Source organism: Herpailurus yagouaroundi, unplaced genomic scaffold, assembly GCF_014898765.1.
Source record: "Herpailurus yagouaroundi ecotype Mexico unplaced genomic scaffold, PumYag 191, whole genome shotgun sequence".
NCBI classification, from domain to species: domain Eukaryota; kingdom Metazoa; phylum Chordata; class Mammalia; order Carnivora; family Felidae; genus Herpailurus; species Herpailurus yagouaroundi.
Window position 1 is genome coordinate 488,527 of NW_024412422.1, and position 25,079 is coordinate 513,605.

The window sequence follows — 25,079 nt, forward strand, 5'->3', positions numbered from 1 at the left end:
ATCATACAATACATTTCTAGAAGCAGAACTGTTGGGTCAAAGGAATACGTGTCTATAATGTCCATCTATCATTGTCAGATTCCCTTCCACAGAGATTGTGCCAATTTATAATGCCAGCAAAAAATATATGATCTTTGCCAACCTTAGGTGAAAAATGCTATTTTGATACAGTTTTGCCTTATATTTCTCCTATTATGCTTGGGGTTGAGCCTCTTTTCAAATGTTTCTGTGTTCTTGATATTTTAGATGTTGGTACCTTTTCTTAAGGGGCCAGATGGTCAATATTTTAGGCTTTGTTGGGCCCAAAATCAAATTTGAAGATATTACATAAGTACTTGTAAAACCATTTAAAATGTAAAACTCTTTATAAGTATTAAAATTTCTGAAGTCAAAAGCCATACAAAAATATGTGAGACGCCAAGTTTGTCCCACTGGATGTGGTTTAATGATCCCTGTTTTGTATGGTTATCTGAAGTTTGAAAGCCCCACAAGTATATGTTCTGGTACAGGTGTCTTTATTAGGAAGGGCATATTTTACCTCATATCATAGCTGGAAGTCTTTGTTTGGATAAGGGAATACTTTTACAATTTATTTGATTGGACCTCAGGTTTGTCCAAGATAGTACTTATGTTCCATTTTCATAACTTTTTTTCTATCCTTTTGCTCTGAGTTTGGGGAATGTTCAGTATCAGAAATAGGCTCCCCCTGGATAGAAAATTGGAGGGAGGGAGAGGGGCAAATGGGCAAGGCAAGTTTGTGCCAAACTCTGGAGTCATCCAGTGCAGGCTCAGAACTTTCCCTGAAAAAGAGAGTCATAAAATCAGGATCATAGTGGAGGCAGAAACCAAATTAGATCATTGAAGTTTCAGGGAATTAAAAAAAAATGAAATGTAAGTATTAAATGCATTGGATATTTATATAAACAACAAAGATTTTAAAACTTGGAATTTAATAACAGATAAAGAAAAAAGCTTGATATCATAAACCCTAAAGACCCCCCAAACAAGTTGCCAGTACACTAGCTTACTAGTGGAAATGTGCTTAGTTTCAAATGATTGTTTTCCGTAAATGCAGAACCTTTCCTTTTCTCTTAGGTATAAGGAAACATCTTATGGACCATCCTTCTCTCCTAGTGTCAAGAATACCTCCACCCTGCAAGAGAACTTGAAAGTTCAGTGGGAAACATTTGCACTTTTTGGTAATGATTGGCAGATTTCTTTATCGAACATCAAAATGTGGATGCACAATTGCCAAAATTGGAATTGATAGTTCATGTGTATACAAGAGATTAATTTTTTTGACTACATCATTTCTGACTATGATTTACCTTAGCTAATTGGAAGATATGCTGTTTTTAAAATACTTCAAATTTCATATTCTTGTTTTATTTTCTGCATCAACTATGGTTCTTTTCCAAACACTGCTAAAGACATTCCATGGCTATTGATTATTAAATTCAATTTTATGTGTCTATAATTGGTTAATTTAAATTACTTCAATAATGGACAGAGTTATTTCCACATATCTAATTTATGAACGTTGTTAATCCTCATATATTCTATCTCTTTCAATCACGGCAGATAAAATGGGAGCTTTGAATTTGCTGATCATCCAGATGATGACAGGAGAGAGAAGGAGGAACTCTCCAAGGCTATTATTTTAAAAGCCTATTCAGTTCCAAGACAGTTTCTGCCCTGTTCTGACAAGTCAGCAGAATCATGACTCTGTGAGAAATTCTGAGTAGAGCATTACAGGGAATACCTTTTGCTATATCAACGAATTTATATTAACATATTAATATTTATTTATTTGTTATTTTTTAATTTTTAAATCAATATTTTTTAAGGTTTATTTTTTATTTTGGAGACAGAGAGAGAGAAAGACAGACAAACCGCGAGCAGGGGAGGGGCAGAGAGAGAGGGAGACACAGAATCGAAAACAGGCTCCAGGCTCTGAGCTGTCAGCACGGAGCCTGATGCAGGGCTCAACTCACAAACTGTGAGATCATGGCTTGAGCCAAAGTCAGACACTTAACCAGCTGAGCCACCCAATCACCCCTATTTTTTATTTTTTTAACCCAACCACTAAAGGTCTACAGAAAATTGTGCTATGGAAAAATAGCAAATGAATAAAGATTTACTCAAGAAAATCTGCTAAATCTTAGTAAGAGCAGCAAGAACCCATTTTTTTTGACTCACTATCTCCCTCTCCAGTCCCCCAAAAGGTCCACTCAGGCTGGTTGTGGCCACAAATATGGGGCTCCCTCTTTATTCAACTCCTAGTCAAGGGCTATAGTATTTCTCTCTGCAGAGGCAGGCCATTAGTATTTCTCATTCTTACAGGTGCATGTTGTAGAGACTAAATTCCAGGTGAGACAATACGCTTCCTCCACCCAGCCCCCACTCATAACATAGGGACTCTACCTTAGATCCAGCAGGCTGAGAGTACTGGGGTTCCAGCCACGCTCACCCCAGTTGACTCATAAGGAGAGATAAACAGAGAAGACTTCAGGATGCTGCACCCACCTAGAGTCCTCCTTGTAAAGAGGGGGAAAGTCACTGAGATATGTGGGTAACTCATTTCTCCCATTCCACCCATGGAGAAGAGATTTTGCCTACGGAAAGGTAGGCCATAAGAACAGCGACATCCAAAACTCTCACCAAGGGAACAGACTTTATTTGGAACAGATTGCGAGAAAGATTAAACCTAAGGATGTTCTCAGAAACCATAAAAATTTTGGTGGTAAACAACTTGGAGGTAGGCGTGAGAGCAACTGGCTAAACCATAGGCCAGTTAGTTTACCAGAGAGAACCAGAGAAAGAGAAAACTAAGAAAATCCCTCTTGGGGTCAGAGTAAATCTCAAAAGCAGGCCTCAAAACTATCATTGCAGTGGGGCTTGAATATAATTGGATCGGAATGTGGAGAAACTTATGCTCAGGGCATTGTCAAAAACGACAGAGCATTCAGCTGGCAATTAGTGAAACCTAACTTCTGGGTGTGATGCCAACAGAGGAGGACAACAGAGATATCAGAAGAAAAGACAGTTAAAAAGAGCTCTGTTATCTCAGGGTGACCGTGCATATCCAAGTTCGTGTATCAGAGGAGCACAATGAGAGGCTTCGTGCTGAAGGGAAAACAGACTTCAGTAAAACATTCCAGACAAATCACAAAACTAATAAACAAGGAAGCAACAACAAGTCCTTGAAGGGATAAGGGGATGGGATCCCAGAGTTGCTACAAAATATCATCTCAAATTACACAACAATCAATAAAAATTGATGAGACATACAATGAAACAGGAAAGTGTTACCATACAAGGGGGAAAAGTGGAAACAGCACGAACTACCCACAAGAGGGCCAGGATATTGGATTTAGCAGGAAAAATAAAACGCTTTAAAGTAACTATTATAAATATGTTTCTTTTATTTTTTTATTACATTTATTTTATTCATTTTTGAGAGACAGTGAGACAGAGCACGAGCAGTGGAGGGGAAGAGAGAGAAGACGCAGAATCCGAAGCAGGGTCCAGGCTCCAGGCAAGCTTTCAGCACAAAGCTCTATGCGGGGCTTGAACCCACGAACCGTGAGATCATGACCTGAGCTGAAGTCGGACACTTAACTGACTGAGCCACCCAGGTGCCCCTATAAATATGTTTAAAGAGCCAGAGGGAGCCATGCTTAAAGGAGTAAAAAAATTATGATGACTAGGTCTCATCAAATAGAGAATTTCAGTAGAGGGAAAAAATATGAGAAGCAATCAAGTGGAAATTCTGAACTTGAAAAGAACAATAACTGCAATGAAAAAATCACAAAAGGGGATGAAAGGTAGATTGCAATTAGCAGAAGAAAACTACAACAAATTAAAAAAAATATTGATGGAAAAAGTTGCCATCCAAATATATGAGAGGGGAAAGAATGAAGCAAAATGAATGAAACCTCAGAGACAAGTGGGACACCATTAAGCATACCAGCATGAGTATAATGGAATTGCCAGAAAGAAAGAAAGAAAGAAAGAAAGAAAGAAAGAAAGAAAAGAAGAAATTTTTTAAACATTCAAAAAATTGGTTGAAAACATCTATATTTGATGAACATTAATATACATCCAAGAAGCTTGGCAAACTGCAAAGAGATCCACATAGTGGAGAACAAAAAGAAAATCTTGAAAGCAACAAGATGAAACTGACTCATGTATAAGGAAACCCCAGTATATTAATATATGACTTCTCATTAGAAACCGTGGAGGTCAGAAGGCAGTGGAATGATATATTAAAAGTGTTGACAGAAAAAAATTGCCATTCAAGATTCTTATATTCAGGAAAATTCAAATAAAGATGAAATAAAGGTATTCTCAGGTAAAAATTAGAGTCTATTGCTACCAGACCCACCATCCAAAGAAATATTAAAGAAAGTTCTTTAAGCTCAAAGCAAGTGACCCTCAAGAGTAATCAAATTTATAACAACAAACTAATGACGACAATGAAAGAGTACCAATACATGTAATTATATACACTAGCCCCCGTTACCTATGGTTTTGCTTTTTATGGTTTTAGTTATCCACAGTCAACTGCAGTCTAGAGACAGATGACCCTCTTTCTGATGTATTGGCAGGTCAATAGTAGCCCAACACCACATTATAAAGCCTACATCATTCACCTCACTTCATCTCATCATATAGGCATTTTATCATCTCACATAATCACAGGAAGAGTGAGTACATTATAATAAGATGTTTTTGAGAGAGACCACATTCACATAACTTTCATTACAGTATACTATTATAATTGTTTTATTTTGTTATTAGGTATTATTGTTAATCCCTTACTATGCCTAATTTATAAGTTAAACTTTATCATAGATATGTATTTATAGGAAAAATTATATATAGGGCTCAGAACTATCTGTAGTTTCAGACATCCTCTAGTGGTCTTGGAACACAACCTCTGCAGGTAAGGGGGGGGGGACTACTGTAATTATAAAAGATAGTGTAAATGCATATTTTTTCATTTTTATTCTGTAAACTGATTTAAAAAGCAATTGTACAGAACAGTATAGATAAATTTTATTTGACAATAACCACACAAAGAGGTGAGCAAGGGAAAAGCTATACTATAGTAAGATAATGACATTGGATGGTAACTCCAAATGGAAAGGACAAATGAAGAGAACCATGAATGGTCAAAATGAAGGTATCTATAACAAAGTCAATAGATACTTGCTCTCTTTTATCTCTCGGCTTCTTTAAAAGACATAAAATTATAACTATTAAAACAATGGGTTGTTAAGTTTGTAACATATATAGACATAATACCTACAATAATAATAGAATCTCAAGAGGAAGATGGGGGAAAAAAAGAAGTGTGATGGAAGTATACAGAAATAATGTTTCTATACCTCACTAGAATTAAGTTTGTATAAATCCGATGTGGATGCGGTTATGTTAAGGAACATATGGTAAGCTCCAAAGGAACTACTAAGAAAAACTAACAAATATAGCGAAAACAATCATTAAAAAGTTTAAATGACACTAGAAAATATTGACATAATGCAAAAGAAAGCAGTAAAGGAAGAAGACAAGAACATAAAAACTATGCAACATATAAAATCAAAAGTAAAATGGCATATGTAAATTCAGATATAGCCATAAGAACATTAATGTGAACGAATTAAGCAAACCAATTAAAAGGCAGAGATTGTCAACTGAATCACAAGTATACATCGCTATGACCATATATCCTCATAAATCCCTTTCTCCCACCCCATGGTGAATCTTTGCTTCCTGCTCCTTATCCCTCCCTGGAGTCCTGAAGACTAGGTGAGATGCTTTTGCCAAATATTCTCATAAGACTGTATTTCCCCTTTTGCAGTGTTCTCATTATTGCCTATCGTTACTGTTAGACTCAGTTCTGTGAGACAGAGTTTGTGCACAGTTTCCGACAAACTAGTAATTCTGAATATACACAGTCATGCTGCTAACTTGCATTGGAAACTACGGAATGTCCTTATGACACAGGACAAGACCCTGGAGACCGCTTGTACCATTTCCATCAAGATCCCAGGAGGAGCCTTAGGTTATAGGATAGAATCTTTGCTGTCTGGGGGACTTGAGGCAGGCCCCTGGGGAGGAGAATCAGACATTGTAGAGAGGGAAAGCACATGGCAGGAAGACCCTCCCAAGGTGCTTTTATAATAGACTAAAGCAACTGGAAGGAGCCCAGCCATGCTTCTGCTGCTGCCCTGAGAGCAGAGTTCTGATGGGTGAGTGTATTGGTTTTCTAGGGCTGGGATAGCAGCACCCCAAACTGGGGAGAGGGGCAGTGCTGATAATAGAAATGTATTGTCTCACAGTTCTGGAGGTCAGCAGTCTGAGATCAAAGTGCCAGCAGGGATGATGTTGTTTTGTAGGCTGTAAAGGAGAATCTCATCCAGGCCTCTCTTCCAGCTCCTGGTGGTTTTCTGGCAATCTTTGGCATTCCTTGGCTTGTAGATTCTGCCTCTATCTTCATGTGGTGTTCTCCCTTGTCAGAATCTGTCCCCAAATTTCCCCTTTTTATAAAGACACCAGTCAAATTGGATTAGGGACCCACCCTGCCCAAGTGCAACCTCATCTTAATTTACCTAGTTGTATCTTCAATGATCTTATACTGAAATAAAACCACATTGATAGATACTCAGCATTAAGATCTAAACATATAAATTTGGGGGCTGGAGGACATAATTCAACCCACAAGTGCCTTAAGCAAAAAGCTACTATTTTTGTAATGTCTCATTGAGGTGGGGCATGTAAACTCTCACCAAGGGTCTAGCATCTATTGAGGGCTCAGAAGTAGTCATTTTGAGGCTAAAGTCTGGGATTGTGATGCCTCCTGCTTTGGTCTTCTTCTTCAAAATTACTTTGTCTATTCGGGGCCTTTTGTGGTTCCATATGAATTTTAGGATTGCTTGTTCTAGTTTCGAGAAGAATGCTGGTGCAATTTTGATTGGGATTGCATTGAATATGTAAATAGCTTTGGGTAGTATTGACATTTTGACAATATTTATTCTTTCAATCCATGAGCAGGGAATGTCTTTCCATTTCTTTATATCTTCTTCAATTACCTTCATAAACTTTCTATAGTTTTCAGCATACAGATCTTTTACATCTTTGGTTAGATTTATTCCTAGGTATTTTATGCTTCTTGGTGCAATTGTGAACGGGATCAGTTTCTTTATTTGTCTTTCTGTTGCTTCATTGTTAGTGTATAAGAATGCAACTGATTTCTGTACATTGATTTTGTATCCTGCAACTTTGCTGAATTCATGTGTCAGTTCTAGCAGACTTTTGGTGGAGTCTATCGGATTTTCCATATATAGTATCATGTCATCTGCAAAAAGTGAAAGCTCTACTACAAAGGTGTAATCATCAAGACAGCATGGTATTGGCACAAAAACAGACACATAGACCAATGGAATAGAATAGAGAACCCAGAACTAGACCCACAAATGTATGGCCAACTCATCTTTGACAAAGCAGGAAAGAACATCCAATGGAAAAAAGACGGTCTCTTTAACAAATGGTGCTGGGAGAACTGGACAGCAACATGCAGAAGGTTGAAACTAGACCACTTTCTCACACCATTCACAAAAATAAACTCAAAATGGATAAAGGACCTGAATGTGATACAGGAAACCATCAAAACCCTAGAGGAGAAAGCAGGAAAAGACCTCTCTGACCTCAGCCGTAGCAATCTCTTACTCGACACATCCCCAAAGGCAAGGGAATTAAAAGCAAAAATGAATTACTGGGGCCTTATGAAGATAAAAAGCTTCTGCACAGCAAAGGAAACAACCAACAAAACGAAAAGGCAACCAGCGGAATGGGAAAAGATATTTGCAAATGACATATCGGACAAAGGGCTAGTATCCAAAATCTATAAAGAGCTCACCAAACACCACACCCGAAAAGCAAATAACCCAGTGAAGAAATGGGCAGAAAACATGAATAGACACTTCTCTAAAGAAGACATCCGGATGGCCAACAGGCACATGAAAAGATGCTCAACGTCGCTCCTTATCAGGGAAATACAAATCAAAACCACTCTTAGATATCACCTCACGCCAGTCAGAGTGGCCAAAATGAACAAATCAGGAGACTATAGATGCTGGAGAGGATGTGGAGAAACGGGAACCCTCTTGCACTGTTGGTGGGAATGCAAATTGGTGCAGCCACTCTGGAAAACAGTGTGGAGGTTCCTCAGAAAATTAAAAATAGACCTACCCTATGACCCAGCAATAGCACTGCTAGGAATTTACCCAAGGGATACAGGAGAACTGATACATAGGGGCACTTGTACCCCAATGTTTATAGCAGCACTCTCAACAATAGCCAAATTATGGAAAGAGCCTAAATGTCCATCAACTGATGAATGGATAAAGAAATTGTGGTTTATATACACAATGGAGTACTACGTGGCAATGAGAAAGAATGAAATATGGCCCTTTGTAGCAACATGGATGGAACTGGAGAGTGTGATGCTAAGTGAAATAAGCCATACAGAGAAAGACAGATACCATATGTTTTCACTCTTATGTGGATCCTGAGAAACTTAACAGAAACCCATGGGGGAGGGGAAGAAAAAAAAAAAAAGAGGTTAGAGTGGGAGAGAGCCAAAGCATAAGAGACTCTTAAAAAGTGAGAACAGGGGCGCCTGGGTGGCTCAGTCGGTTAAGCGTCCGACTTCAGCTCAGGTCACGATCTCGCGGTCCGTGAGTTCGAGCCCGCGTCGGGCTCTGGGCTGATGGCTCAGAGCCTGGAGCCTGCTTCCAATTCTGTGTCTCCCTCTCTCTCTTCCCCTCCCCCGTTCATGCTCTGTCTCTCTCTGTCTCAAAAATAAATAAACTTAAAAAAAAATTTAAAAAAAAAAAGTGAGAACAAACTGAGGGTTGATGGGGGGGTGGGAGGGAGGGGAGGGTGGGTGATGGGTATTGAGGAGGGCACCTTTTGGGATGAGCACTGGGTGTTGTATGGAAGCCAATTTGACAATAAATTTCATATACTGAAAAATAAATAAATAAATAAATAAATAAATAAATAATAAAATAAAAAAAATAAAAACATTTTTGTCAAGATGCAAAAAAAAAAAAAAAAAAGAAAAGAAGTAGTCATTTTGTTGAACTAGTAATACATGTAGGATGACATTCATCCTGGGGGGCACCAGAGGGCACTGTGGGTCTTCGTTTGGGACCCCAATAAGTCCAAATCCACTGGGCTGTGCTCAAGTGCAAAGGGTGTGACTGATGCTTCCTTTGAAGATACTTGTGTAAAATCAACTCTCCACTCTTGAAAACAACACCTTCCTCTTCTTCTGAACTCAGGAAATTACAGGCATGATGTCTTTAAGCTCAGGGCTCAGACAACAGCTTAGGCAGACACACTGAAGAATGGAGAATAGATTTGCATTTGATGCTCCTCCTTCCTTGAACTCCATAAATGGTTGCACTCCATTTATGAACTCCATGATGGTTGCAGAGCTGGGGTCCATAAAGAGGATAATATGGGAGCTTGGAGAGTTCAGTCCCAGTGGGGCAGCCTCAGAGCAGAGCTCATTGAAGCCACTCCATACCAGGGACTGAGGTCCCATTTGCCTCCTGCCTTTCATTTTCCCAATAGGTCAGGGTTCCAACCCCCTGACGTTTCCTTGTAAGGACAATCCCCAGGGACCTCTGTCCTGTGTCTATTATACTCAGCTCATTCTCACATTTTGTGTTTCCTGATTTCTGTGCTCTGTCTGTGCTAACTCAGCCTCCATCAACATTTGCCTCCCCTGGAGACTCAGTCAAGCTCAACCGCACCCTGAACAATGAGCACAGCAAATACATACTTGAATGGTATAAACAGAGACCAGAGAGGCCCCCTCAGGATGTGATGGAGGTTAAGAGTGATGGAAGCCACAACAAGGGGGATGGAACCCCCAGTCCCTTCTAAGGTTCAAGCTCTGGGATTGACCTCTATGTAACTACCTCCAACATCCAGTCTGAGGATCAGGATGAGTATTACTGTGGTGACAGCCATACAATCGATGGCCAATATGGTTATGATACAGTGACACAGACAAAGGGGAAATGAGGCGAAGACCTCCCACCATCCCTCTTCTTCCCCATGGGGACACAGGGGGTGCTGCTGCCTGCTCCTCTCCAGGGCGTTGGGATCTTTGACTCTTCTTACAAATCCTGTCATTCCAAACTTCTATCCCAAGACACCACTATGGAGATGTAGACATACTTCATAATTTAGGTAATTTTGACAACACAACCTTCTGTTTCCTCCATCATAATTCTGGAAAAGACCTGACCAGCTCAGGCAGTAAAAGGATCCTGAAATAGTAGCTGGGCTGAAATGACATCAAGAGCCATCAGACCCTGTCCATAATGGGTATCTGTTCAGGGGATGGACACAGATCACAGGGTTCTGGAGTTAACCAAGGAGGTTGGTTCAGTGAATATCTTCACCACAATTTCATCATGGAGTATAGTGGGACTACTGCCATATTGAATATTCAAAAGGAATCATTTGGTACCAAGTGGAGGCAGTACAGACAGCCTTGAACTCATGATGGTGGCAGAGCTGGGGTCCAGTAGAAAAACAGTGTGCATGTTAGGATATCTGTGGTAGGACCACCATGGAACATGGCTTGGGATTCTCCATCTGTAGTCAATTCTCAGCTTTGGTGCCAAGAATGAATCCACCTCCTATTGCAGGACTTTTCTAGGGTCTGTCCAGGACCACCTCTACCGGGACAATAGCAGGGCATGGTGAAGGGGGAACACTAAAGTGGTAAATATATTGACTCCTCTTAATCTCAGCCCTGTGAGTAATCCACCTCAAGTGCATTTGGTGAGAGGTGGGCAAACTTACCAGACATATTGATTTCCTCCATGGTTTTTCTGGCATCTGGAAAACAAGCATCTTTCACACACACTCACACTTTTGTGTTAAAATTGAGTTAACACTGTGTTAACATCCATGGGCACTGACCTGAGCAGGGTTGGGAGGGATTTTGATGCTGGATCTCAGAAAGTCAGGTTGGGTCCCCCTAGTCATGGAAAGTCCAGGAACTGCCCACAGCCTGGACAACTCGCAAGTGAGTAGGAGGGGAAAAGGTGGCTTTTCTGGAGAGGGAGTGGGCAAGGGTGCAAGGAGCAAGAGAAGAGGTCAACATCAAGTCTCGGTCTTGCAGTGAATTCTTTTAGCATTTGGCTGGCTGCAGTCACAGGGGATCACAGGGCCATGCTACTCACTTATGTAGAGGGTTGTTCTCTACCAAGAGTTTGCAGTCATTTTGTTCCAGGACGGCCTCACATAGGTCCCTCTAGTAAGGATTTCCTTCCACTACTTACATTTGAGGAAACGCAGTAGAGAGGATGGTAGAGAAATACTATCCAAACTTGTAGTGTGAATCATACCACCTCCAAGCCCTCCTGGGGAATTCTGGTATTCATAACTTGGAAGAAGTGATCCAGTAGCCTTAAGTGGACAGACAGAAGGACACACTGTGAAGTACAGACAGTGAATGGAAAAGGGAGGCAGACGAAGAGCATTCCCTGTCATGCTTAGATGGCACCCAACCAATGGGAGAGTGACAACTACAAATCATCCGTTAAAAGGGGTTAAAGAATTCCATGAGTAGCCATTTTTATTTGTCAAGTTTATAGCAGGATCAGGGTCTTAGTAAGAGACACTGGTCAGCTCTTGTCATGTGAAAATGAGTAATGACCAGTGTGAAAAATGATATCACTTCTTGGATTGTTCCTCATCAGTGGTTTTTGCCTTCACCAATTGCTAGGAGATCCTGAGACCAGGAATGAAAATATATGTCAAAAGTTCTTGTGTAGCTTGTGGCCTTTTAGAGTCCTCCAGAAAGGAAGTCCTTTAGTACCATTGTCTCATTTGGGGAATCTCTTGGGCCTGATAAGTTATTTACAATTTAACTCAGGGAGCATCTGAAACAAGTCACAAGATTGAGCCAGGAGGAAAAATGTAGGTGATAAGACAGGGGTGGCAAGGCATGCTGAGCCAAGAGTGAGAGTGTGTTCAAAGAAGTCTCCTTTCCCCACTCCCCCCTACTCATTCTGCATCACCCTCCCTTCTTCCTTTCCACCCCTCACCAGCTCCCCATTCTCACTAGTTATCAAAAGTTCTCATTCCCAATCTCTTTCTCTGGAGATGTCTGAAATACTCCCCATTAGTCATGTTCTACTTAATTCTTCTAACATCCCATTGTATCCTATGCTGTGTGTTCCTTTTTCATATGCTCTTTCCAAAATTTTTTTCCTGTCCTAGAGTGGGTGTTTGTGTGTGTGTCTGGCTGTCTTGCTGACTTTGTTCTATAATGGTCACAACACCAAAAATAATGATATTGAGTCTGTGATTGTACTAGTTGTCCCGTGTGACAACCAGAATCCCTGACCTTTACCTACAGGATTGAAGCTTTCATTTCCCAGAGGTGGGGCATGTTGGCAACTGCAGCTCCAAGACCTACTTGTGCCAAAGAGAGCTGGCACTCCAGCGACATGCCCCCTTCCTGATGGCAGCCTGCATCTGGTGACCTCCGCATGTGGATGCTTCACCCTATTCTGGAGGACAATGAAGAACACACCCTGTATCAGAGTTCACACAATTTCGACTGCAGGCCAGGCTGTGATAATCTCCCAGGCCAATGTCCTTCCCTGCTCATACCTGTTTCTTCATCTTTTCCTTTACTCTGGGTTGTATTCTCAGGTTTGTCTAGACCTCCTACACTAATCTCTAAGTGAGAGTTTGCTCCTGGGAATCTTTGCCTACCACAGCTTTTTATTTTCTTTCCTTTCTTTTCCTTTCCTTTCTTTTTTCTCCCCTTTTTAAAATGAGTTGCAATTTACATACACTAAAAACTATCCTTTTAGTGAATATTTCAGTTCTCTGAGTTTTGACAACCTGCACACAGAGGTGTAAGCACTTCCACTATAGCAGTATATGACAGGTCACTCAATTACCCATAAATTCCCAATGTCCCTTTGCAATAGACTCTCCCTCTAGTCACAGACCCTGGCAACTTCTGGTCTGTTGTCTGTCCCTACAGTTTGCACTTTGCAAGTACATCATATAAATGAGATCATACATGGGTAGCCTTTTGGTTCTGACTTCTTTCACTAAGCATAATGCATTTGAGATCCATCTATGTTTTTGTAAGTATTAATAGTTCATTTCATTTTAATTGCTGAGTAGAAGTCTATTGTGTGGATGAACCAGTTTGTTTATCCACTCCCCAGTTAAGGTATATTTGGGTTATTTCCAGTTTCAACTCTATGACAATTTCAAATAAAACATTTAAAACATTTTTTAGTTATTTTGTGGATGTTGTTTTCATTTCATTAGGGTAGATACCTAGAAATGGAATTAATGGGTCATATGATAGATACATATTTAACACTCTATGAAACTGTTAAACTAGTTTCCAATGTAAATGCTTGATTTTTCATTTTCTATTTTTTAATATTAATTTATTTATTTTGAGAGAGAGAGAGCACACAGGGAGTTTCAGAGAGAGGGAAAGAGATCCCAAGCAGGCTCTGCCCTCAGCTTGGAGTCCAATGTGAGGCTCAATCTCATGACCTCGAGATCATGACCTGGGCTGATATTAAAGAGTCTGATACTTAACTGACTGAGGTTCCCCTGCATTTTCATTATCACCAGGCATTGATGGGATTTCAAGTTGCTCCATATCCCTTTAGCACTGAAGACCATCAGTTTGTTTTTATACAGTCATTCTAGTATGTCTGGACTGATGTCTCGGTATGTTTTTAAGTTTCATTTTCTTGGTAACTTATGATACTGAATATCTTTTCAGCATCTTTTTATCTTGTTGTTGAACTGGTTGATTAAATAGTCACCCTTTTTTAACATTCAGATTTCCCCAGGTTTTCTTGTATTCATATGTACTTCAGTGTCTATGTGTGTCTGTGTATTTAGCTTTATGTGATTTAGACCCATGTGTAGCTTTGTATATCCATTAGAGCAGTCAAGATACAAAAGAGCTCCATCACCACAAGGACCCCTTATATTGTCCTTTATCACACCATCCATCTTTCCCCACTCAAGTTCCCTTTTCTGCTTCTACCCATGCCATCCAATAATTCATTTCCACTTCTAAAATATTGTGTGTTCAGAAGTGATATTGAAAAAGAAACAAAGGGGGTGGGGAATCTCACATTACTTAGCTTTGAGATTGCCATTTTCATTCTTCATAATTCCCTGCAAATTCATCAAAATTGTTGTGTGCATTAAGAGTTCCTTCCTTTTCATTGTTGAATAGTATTCCATGGTTTCGGTGTACCAAAGTCTGTTTCATCAACTACCCATGGGAAAACATCTGGATTGTTCTCAGTTGGGGCTATTATAGATAATGGTGCTGTGAAATTATGTGCATAGGTTTTTCTGTGAACATAAGTTTTCATTTCTCTGAAATAGATGCACAAGAGTATAGTTGCTGGGTTGCATGGTAAGTGCGAGTTTAGTTTTTTAAGAAGCTGTCAAACTCTTTTCCAGAGTGACTGCACCATTTCACATTCCTATCAGCAATGCATAAGTGATGCAATTCCTTCACATCCTTGCCAGCATTTGGGGTTGTCACAATATTTTATCTTAGCCATTCTGATAGGTATGTAGTGATACCTTATTGTGGTTTTAGTTTGCATGACACTCATGGCTAATGATGAACATCTTTCCCTGTGCTACTTCAATCTCTGTATTGTCTTTGATGAAATGCTTACTCTTTTGCCCATTTCTTAAATGGTTTCTTTTTAATATTTAGTCTTGATAGTTCTTTGTATACTCTATACACTAGTTGTTGGATGTATTTTGCAAATGTTTTCCATTACTTGTTTATTTCATCCTCTTTAGAAACTTTTGAAGAGCAGAAGATTTTAATTTTGATGAGGTTCAATTTATTAAACTTTCATTTTACTAAACATTTCATCAAAAAATTCTTGCCTAGCCCTGAATCCTGGTGATTTTCTCCTACGTATTTTTCTAACACACAAAACACAGAAAACAAACAGAAAACAGCCTCAACACTGCATGAACAACTCACTGTGTCAAATGATCGAATTCTGGCCTCTCACACAACAGTATGACCAATGTCTCTACAAACTCTGGTTTCATGAACTCCCAGCCCTACCCCATGGATCTCATCACTACAGTGGATGACTGAGGTGTTCCTGACAAGCCCAGAGAGGAAGCCCCAGACAAAGACTGAATGTGTGTGCATGTCTTGGAGGGAGGGGGTCAGTGTTTTCCCCTCAACCTTAGAGAGAGTTCTGGAGATCTTGAGTACAGGCTTTGGTTTTAGGGCCCATGTAAATTAAGTAACAGCTGTTCTCTGTTTAGCAGGGAGCCATTCAAAAAGGCCACAAAGAAGGAAGTAGATTTGCATGAGGACATCCCCTTTATGAGGTTAAGAGAGCTCTGATGCCCCATTCCCAGTTGTGGGTTCAGAAGCAGAGCCTGGGGCATCTCCACCATGGCCTGGACTCCTCTCCTGCTCCCCCTCCTTATTCACTGCACAGGTGCCTCTCCCCATAGCTCAGCCCCCAAGAGATACCAGGGATCAGCCTGACTTTGACCTTCTGCTCAGAACAGAGGACACTGCAGAGTACGTACTCTCTGAAAATAAGACTCTCATCCTCAGATGCACTCTCCTCTCTTTCAGGTTCTGTGACAGCTTCTGAACTGACTCAGCCACCTGCGGTGTCTGTGGCCTTGGGACAGACGGCCACGATTACATGCGAGGGAGACAGCTTCGAGAGCAGTATTATTAACTGGTATCAGCAGAAACCAGGCCAAGCCCCCGTGCTGGTCATTTATGAGGATACTGAGCAGCCCACAGGGATTCCTGACAGATTCTCTGGCTCCAGCTCGGGGGATGCAGCCACTCTGACCATCACCGGGGCCCGGGCTGAGGACGAGGCTGACTATTACTGTCAGTCCTATGATAACAGTGGTGATGATCACAGTGACACAGGCAGATGGGGAAGTGAGACACAAACCCCTGTGTCACACTCTCCTCCAGTCCCAGCAGGACTGTGCACAAAGCAATCGGTAGGTCTGGCCCAGGTCCCCAGATCTGAGGTCTGGAGTCTGTCCCCTTACTCTTCACCTACCAGGCAGGCTCTGCACAGTGTGGATCAGCAGGGGACTCATAAACAGTTATTAGAACAACATTTCCTCCGTGACTGTGGGTGAATGAATGCCTGCGTGTAGAGGAGCAGACATGGAAGACATTTCTCAAAGACCAACTTCTTTAAAACTCCCGTAATGAAATGTTCTGAAATTTAAAAATACACTGGATAGATTGACAGCAGATTGGATGCTGTAAAAGAAGAGAAGGGTGAATTTGATGTCACGCAATTAAAACTATTCAAAATGAAACACAGAAGCAAACACCTAAGAAAAAAAGTGAATATAAGCTCAGTGCCTGTAGGACAACTTCAGGGCACCCAGAGAGTGTGCAGGATAGAAACAGAGGGAGAGAAGAGAAGGAACTCATGGTTCATAAAACATAGGTGAGGAAATAATCTATAAAAAGGCTTCAAATTTGGTGAAATCCATAAACCAATATATCCAAGAGTCTAAAGAAAGCTTGGGCACAGGGGACACGAAAGACAGCACAGAACACATCTTGAGGAAATTGCTAGAAACGAGTGATGCCGACACTCTCACAGCCGGAGAGGAGATGTGTTCCCTACAGAGGAACCAATTTCATGGTGGAAGCACATTTCTCATTACAGCCATGTAAGCAAGAGAACAGGGAGCAATGTCTTCACAATCCCCCTAGAAAATGCCTGTAAACTTTGGCCTTTACCCAGGAGAAATCTCATTGAAAAGGGAAGACACACTAATCCTTTCTCAGACCGCAAACCTCTCAGAACACCCACAGACCCTTGGCACAAGCAACAGTAAAGGACGCCCCTCAGACAGAAGGAAAGGGTGACAGAGGGAAAGGGGAATACACACAAAGATAGAAAAAGCATCAGGTATCATAACTCCATGGGTAAATACAAAAATAAGTTTAGTGGTTCATATTTATAGAAGATAGTCAAGTGTTTAAAGAAAAACTATAGTAGTGTATGTGATATATGACGGATGTACAAAAAAAAAAAAAAACCACACATGAAATTGTAAAGAAGATGAGACCGTGTTATGACATCCTTATCCTACAGTGTGAATGATTCCATGGCCTGGGACACACTTTTATAGTTAGTAGCTGAGGACTGTATACCCAAAATAAACCATTAAAATAATACTATGTTAACAATAAAGGGTTATAACTAATGAGGCGCGTTACATAGCACAGTCCAGAGAATACAGATCCAATAGAACATGTGTGTCATGTATGGGTCTGTGCATATTTATCTGTGATGCAGAGACAGAGGCAGTGGGAGAGAGCGACAATGACGTTGAGAAATGTCTCACACAGCCATGGGGTGGTAGGTCTGGAAGCTGCAGAAAGGACAGAAGGCTGTGGATTTAAGTCAGGACGATGTTGCAGACTTTAACCCAAATCTAGTCTGAATGACAGAAATGCTAAGAGGAGACAGAGAAGAAAATTAAAGGATCCAAATCAAACTACTAGAGATGAAACCCACAAGGTCTCAGATTACAAACACAAGAACTGAGATCAGCAGCAGACACGATGTGCAGACACGTGATTGAACATGAACGCAGCATGGACACTGCAAAAGAAAGGCACAAAATGACTTTAAAGTGATTAGAGCACCACTGAGTGTAGGAAAGTTCAGCAACGGATACACATGTGATTGTGTCCCCAGGGAGTGAAGGAGGGGAGGTGGAAAAGAATATTGATGAATTAGTGACCACAAAGGTTCTAAATGTCATGAAAATTCAAAACCTATGGATTCCAAATTCTTGAGAAACCCGAGCACAATGAGGGTAAAGCAATGGGGGTAAAAACTACACACAACACCCATCAATATCCAATTGTTTAAGGCAGAGAAAAAGAGTTTTAAAAGAGGGCAGAGAGGAAAGTTACTTGGTTCAGGGGAATACGGATAAGGATTCCAACAGATTTCTCAATAGCAGAGATGCACGAGAGAGGGCGGTGGATTAACATCTTTAAAAAAACGAAAAAGAAAAACCTTAATTCTTTATCCAGGGAAATTATCCTTCCCTGATGAAGGATATTATAAATTTTTTCAGATGTACCAAAGTGACAGAATTGATCATCGGCACACCCTCAATACAAGAAATAATACTGGACTTCCCTCCCATAGGAGAAATGGATTCCAGAGAGAATCTGAATCTACAAAATGAATGTAAGAGTCAGAAATGATAGCTACAGAGGTAAACATTAAGAATATGTTTATTATTTACCTCTCTTTGAAAAAGAAATCACCATCTAAAGCAAATCTAATAACTGCAGATGTTGGAATTTACACTGTAGCTAACAGTGAGGTGATGACACTCATACCGCAGGGCTGAGGAGAGCGAGCTGGAAGTGTGCTCTAAGGATGTGATCCTCTCTGTCACGAGTTTAATATCGCCTGAATGCAGACAGTCAGGGGCCACAGATAATAAGTCTAAAAAGAGAAATGAAATGGACCATAAAAAATGTTCCATTATTCAAGAACAAGAGATAAATGTAAAAAGAGAACAGAGTAAACACGGAGCATAGAGAAAACAAACAGCAGGATGCAATATAACTGGGTAGCAGGTTGCTACCCAGAGCCAGGAAATGGTCCAAGCACGACAACTGAAAGACGATTTTGTCAAATTGGCTTTAACAACATCACACAGATAAGAAACCTACAGTAAATAAAATGATGCTAAGTACAAGTTCAGGACGATATTCCCACCTGATTCTTTTCCACAAGTTGAGATATAAAAAATTCACAGAACAGACAGAGAATCAAGGAAGATGAATTGAACTCTTACAAATGGTTATGGTGGAATATTTCATGTAATGTGTGTTTTAAAGAACACAACAATGGAAACAAATGACCACAGTGCACATTTCGTGAGAAAAGATACAGAAATGCCCTCACGTCCCCCTCACTGTGCTGCAGTTTTTGATATTCAAACACAGAGTGACATGAGCTCCCCTAAGAGATCCAAGAGGTGAGCACAGCTCCACGTGAACCAGATCCATGAAGCCCACCCAGGAGCACTGAGATTCTCTCCACCAGCCTGAGAAGGAGCATTTTCATGGGGACCAGTGAGGACATGAGGGAGACATTGAGTGGCAAGTCTCAGAGTGGGCTCAGGAGATAGAAGTCTGGGGTCCCCACCATGGCCTGGAACTTCCTGCTCTCCCTCCTCACTCTCTGCCCAGATGCTCCCTCCAGGCCCTACCCACAGGTTCAGTCCCCACAGGGCCCTGAGCATGACCCTGACCTTGAGTCAGTCTAGAGGGTACCGCAGGGGGTGGGCCCCAGGGAAAGAGCCCCATGGTCTCCTCAACCTGAAGGCCTTGTGTCTGTCCCCTGCAAGACTCAGGTGCCTCATTTTAGAGTGGCCATGAGACCTCTGTCACTTTCCCAAGCCTGGGGGACAGAGAAAACCAAACAATAATATGAAGCTAGACCAGGTCCCTGCACAGCCAACAGCCTCCACCGGCTCCACAGATTCTCCAAGTCTAACCTGAGACACAATCCTGCTGACTGTCCCTATGTGTAGGCTGAGGAGGCTCCTTTATAGGCCAGAATAGGATGGGGTTGCAGTGGGTCCAGCGACAGAAGCCCCACTACCCAGCTTGGCCTCACCCTCCCTCCTTCATGCCCTGGACAACTGTGCTCCAGAGGGCCCAGAGTCTGAATCCAGTACACCTGGGCTGCACTCCTGGCTCGCACTGTTTTCCTCTGTATTCTGGGAAACTAGTCTCTCTGGACCTTAACTTCACGTTCCATGTAATGGGGAAGATTATATTGACGTCAGAATCACATTGCTTTCAAATTGAATGAGAAAAAATATTGACAGAGTCTAATTATTGAAAAAGAGACTGCAGGGTCTCAGTCAATGGGTGCTGGTCCGGTATTCTGACAGATTTGTCCATCCTCTGCAGAAATCCAAGGAAAAGGGCTCAGCAAAACTGTGACATTTATGATGTGAAATTGCATATCCAGCTCCGAATTCCCAATTCCCTGTGTCATTCGGGTCACCAACTAGGCTAGTGTAGAAAACCTCCTGCCCCAAACTACAAGTGATAAGGGCTGTAATAACAATGGTGGTAGGAGAGATGATAGTAATAATCCTAATGAAGACTTAGGTGCACACGTGAACTTTAGTGCTAGAAGCATCACCTGTTCCACCGTGACCCAACTGCACTCATTGGGATACAGGACACATCAGACTTGATTCCTAAATGGAGAGAAATGGGTAGTAATAGTATGTCACAAAGGTTTCCTGGACTGCGGCCCTTTCCAAACGCACTAAAATTTACTCTGCACTAACCCTGTTGTAACAAGACAAAGGGCCAGGCTAGGGCACTTCACCCTTGGACACGTACAGGAACCACACCTGTCCTGCCTCCTGCACCGTGTATGTGACCTGTGTGTGCTGGGCTGGGGAGAGCAGGGGGCAGCTGCCTGGGGGAGGCTGGGCTCCCTGGCCACACCCTTTCTCAGGTGACAGGTGCTTTGGGGTGACCTGACCTGCAGGAGGGAAGCTGCCGGTCTGAGTCGTCCTCCACCAGCAGGGGGCAGCAGAGCTGCAGCAGGAGAAGCAGGACAGAGGCTGGGGTTGCCCAGGTGGAGCTTCACAGGGACACCAGGCCTGGGGGGTGTCTGTCCAGGGTTCAGTCATCAGAAGAAAGTGGGGATGATCCAACCTATCTTCTCAGGCTGCAGGGACCATGTTCTGAGGGTCAGACACACAGTGTCATACAGGACACCGACAGGATTTCTGACACAGTGATTACCTCAACTGGGAAATTCCAATCACTTCACTGTCCAGCAGAAGTCCCAGGAGCTGACCCTTCTGTGATGGGCACATCCGGAGCTATCCTGACCACTCACCCTCTGCCTCTCCTTCCCCACCTACAGGTGGACTCGGGTCGAGGGCTGAAGCATCAGCATCCTTGCTCAGGAGTGTCTCAGGGGCAGGAGGTGGGCCGATCAGAGCCTCCAGTCACTGAAGGAAGGGTCTGCAGCCACCTTGTGAGACTGTCTCCAGTGTGAAGTGGATTCTGCCAGCCTCAGACCACAGCTCTGGCCCCTGGGATGTCAGTGTTCCGGGACAGGATCCAGCTCCCTGCAGTGACCACAGACTATCTCGTCCCCATAGCTCACAATGTGACCAAAGACATGACTCTGGTGACCCTCACAGAGACACAGTGCTTGACTCTTCAAGAGGTCATTAGTATTAATGTACTAATTAATTAATTAGTATTAAAACTAATACCTCTAGCGCAGCAGAGTGTAGGGTCGTGGTGACAGGGAGTTATAATTTTGTAGCAGGTCACCAAGAATATGTGTGAGTGGAGACATTCCCAATTCCAATTCTTAAATCCTGGACCCATGAATGTTAGCTATGGGAGAAACAGCACCGCATATTGGATACAGATTTAGTACAAATATCACCTTCCGGACAATTTACCCAAGCCAAACAAGGTACTGCCATGTGGTTGGCACAGTGAGTGAGTCTTCAAGAGGCCATTAGTCTATTCATCAAGCCAGCTGTCTCAGAATGTTGGGGAAGATGGTTGAGCCAATGAATTCCATGGGCATGGGCACGTTGCAGCCCTTCTTTTGATATAAAATGAGAGCTTTGGATAGAAGTCACAGTGAAATACTAGAACAGTGGGGGAGGCATTCTTCAAGTCCAAGGGTAATATTTTCGGTAGAAGCATTGCAGTCAAAGAAAGGAAGTCCCTATCTAGAGGAGAGGTCTATTCCAATAACAGAGCTACCCCTTCCATGATGGAATAATAAGTCTAATGTAATGAATCTGCCAGCAGGCTCTAGGCTGATTTCCAAGGAAATGGTCTCACACTGGGAACTCAGGGTTGGTCTCTGCTGTTTGCATACTGGTCCTGAGAAGTGGCCATAGCCAGGTCAGCTTTAATGAGTGAAATCCACATGAATAACCACCCAACTTCCAACACGGGCACTTTGCTATGGAGTCCACTGAACAAGTTCAGGAGTAGATGGAGAAGAAAGGTGACCACTTTCCCCATACGTGTCACATTATCCAACTGATTATTCACATTGATTCATTTTGAGGACACACTATGGTAGGCATTTTCATGAGACACAATTAGCATCCACCTTTGTGTTCACTGGGAGTGTTCACCTCACATATTTCTTCCTCAAACATCTTTCATCAGTTTTCTTACTGTGTTTCTTTCAAGTCTCTGAACATCCAGCCAAATATTGAGTGAGAGCCTATAGGTGAGTATAAAGCCACCTCTGACCTTCTCTCTGTCCAGACAAATGAACCAACTACTCGGCTCAAATGTTACGTTTGAAAATTTTCCCCACCCATGTTGTGCAGGAAGGTCCCACATTAGGGCTGCAGTGTTAACTCTCAAAGTTGGCTGCATACCATAGAGGAACGTCTGTAAGCCAGCCCTCTGTTTTTTTCTCTGTATCAGCTGGTCATAGGATTGTCCCCACTGGGCCACAGACATGCGAGACAGAGAAAAGACAATACAGCTGGGATTGGGGTCATGGGCATCTGGCCTCTTCCTCATGCAACTCAACTGTGCCTTCATGACCTGGTGAAGCCTAACCTCAAATTTACCTCCTCTGTTTAATGATGGAGAGCTGCTGTGAATGCCCAAATCCATGCATGGTTAGTCAGGTAACACCCAATTCATGTAGGCAGCTCAGGTCACATGTAACTTTAGTGCTTTATAAGGGGCATACATTCCCTGTTATGTTCAATAGCAAGCCAAAGTATTTGCCAAATGAAGCTCTCTGCTTATACAGATGTAAAAAAAAAATGGTGTGCTATGCATCTATTCTTGTGATAGGAACACATCGTTAACTGACACCAATGTCCTTGGCCAAATGAGTCTGAACACTAATTTGGTCCTGCTATTCATTACAGTGACCACATCCACTTCCTCATTGTTGATAAAATGGGACTGCAGGCCTCATACCAATGCAAGGATCCCATCAACTACAACTTAGGTACCCAATCCAGAGATCAGAATCTCTACAGAATATATGTGTACATATGGCAAATATGCATACACACACACACAATCTACCAACATACACACACAGACCCAATTAGTATATATATGCATACATATTCACAAATATATTCTTACATGTTGTGTATAAATATATAATATAAAGCATGTGTGGCAGGAATTTGATGTCATGCAGAACATACACACATATCAGTGAGCCACAGATAAGACACAGGGATGGTCAGTAACAAAAGGGCTCCTGCTTCCCTTTCAGTTTTCAGGGAAATTCCACAGGGATTCCTCTTGTGATTCACCTTTCCTAGAAACATACAACAATGAGAATTCTGAACATCAGTCCTGCCCCTCAAAATTTTAACTTGTAAAAAAAAATATCACTTTGGAACTCAAACCATTTTGAATCATAGACACCTAAGGTCGTCACTGTCCCTGCATCTTCAGACAAACCAGACTCTTCTCCACAGCAACTGACCCCAAACACACTCCTTAGTTCTTGTTCCTTCTTCCCATCCTGACAGCAGCTCCAAGGTCACCTCTGCCAGAGAGGCCTCCTCCAGCCTCTCACCACACAGCACCTGCCTCTCATCTTGTATGATTTCAGTTCATTATCTGCACACCATCCAACACTGTATATTTTCCCATATCACTTTATTAATTAATTGATTTTTGTGGTAATTTTTATCCTAATTTGTCAGGAAGTTTTTAATGTAACACACGCACATCTGAATCAGAGGCATGAACACTCAGGTGTTTAATTTTCTCCCGCAGAAGTAAGGCTGAAGTCAGATTGTATTTCTCCTGGTAGGCAACAATTCTGTGAGCTCCCACATCTGCTCACTTTCTGTCCCACCATCACTACTACGGAGGCTTTGCTTTTACCTGTTGTCACACCCAAGTACAAGGAAAGAGCACTGCATAAATCTACTCTGTTTCTTCCCTCACAAGAGTAAAAGTCCCCCAAAAGATCCCCAAACAAATGACACATTCAAGGGGTCAGTTCTTGGCCACAGGGCCAATCTTGACATCTCAAGAGAGACTTGACAATAGCAATAGTGTGGTTTCTAAATGAATATGGAAGACGAGATACAAGTAGGAGAGGTTGGAGACTGTCTCCGGTACCAACAAAGCAAGACTTCCACTCTGCTGCAGCAGTCCTAAGATGGAAACTCTGACCCAGGGCCTGTGTCCTGTTCACACTGATTTCCCAGGATGCAATGTGTCCCAGACTAAGCGGATCTGAATTAGTGTTTGTTGGACGAGTGTTTTCCTCTGTCTTGGGAGCAGTAGCCGTCATCACACTATTGGTGACACCAGCAGCCAGTGCCAGTTAGAGGCAGTCCCTGGCTTCTGTGTAGCTTTGTGTCACGCCGCAGAACCACTCCCACGGCCACCCACCTCCCCAGAGACAGGAGCAGTGATACCGCAGATGGGCCCTGCCTCCTCCTCCTCCTCACATGAGCCTCTTCCTACTTGCATGGATAACCTGACGTCCTCCTGCCTGGTCTTGAGGCTGACAGAGGCCCCGCAGAGAAGAGGAATTCCTTCCCTGGGGTCAGCAGTCCATGGATCAGGGAATCAGGATCTGAGCACTGGGTTCTGAATCTCCACCCGGACAAAGGATTTCACTGGGCCTCGGGCGGTCAAGTGGAGCGGCCACCAGGGGGCAGCAGAGATCACCTGGCAAAGGCCCCTGCACATGGGGAGGGTCTGGGCAACAGGGCATATGCAGGGAGGGTTAGTCATGAGACTTGACTGAAAAGTGTAGGTTGTCTATGGCATTACCTTTGACTCTGGTGTAAGCTACTGGTTCAGTGTCTCTCAGATTTGTCTCCTGTACAATGTGCTCCTGTCTCTAGCACAGATCCAGCAATTCCTGCCTCTCCAGCCCGGCCCA

General features: G+C 42.3%; 1 gene segment (V, D, J or C); it reads left to right on the top strand.

Moving 5' to 3' along the window:
• The window catches only part of LOC121010111 (immunoglobulin lambda variable 3-9-like), a gene marked incomplete at its 3' end in the record, with an annotated part of 226,055 nt that overhangs the window by 21,663 nt on the left and 179,313 nt on the right, over positions 1-25,079 (top strand). The window contains 1 exon segment of the V gene segment in view: positions 20,662-20,669. Coding sequence covers positions 20,662-20,669 — 8 coding nt within the window.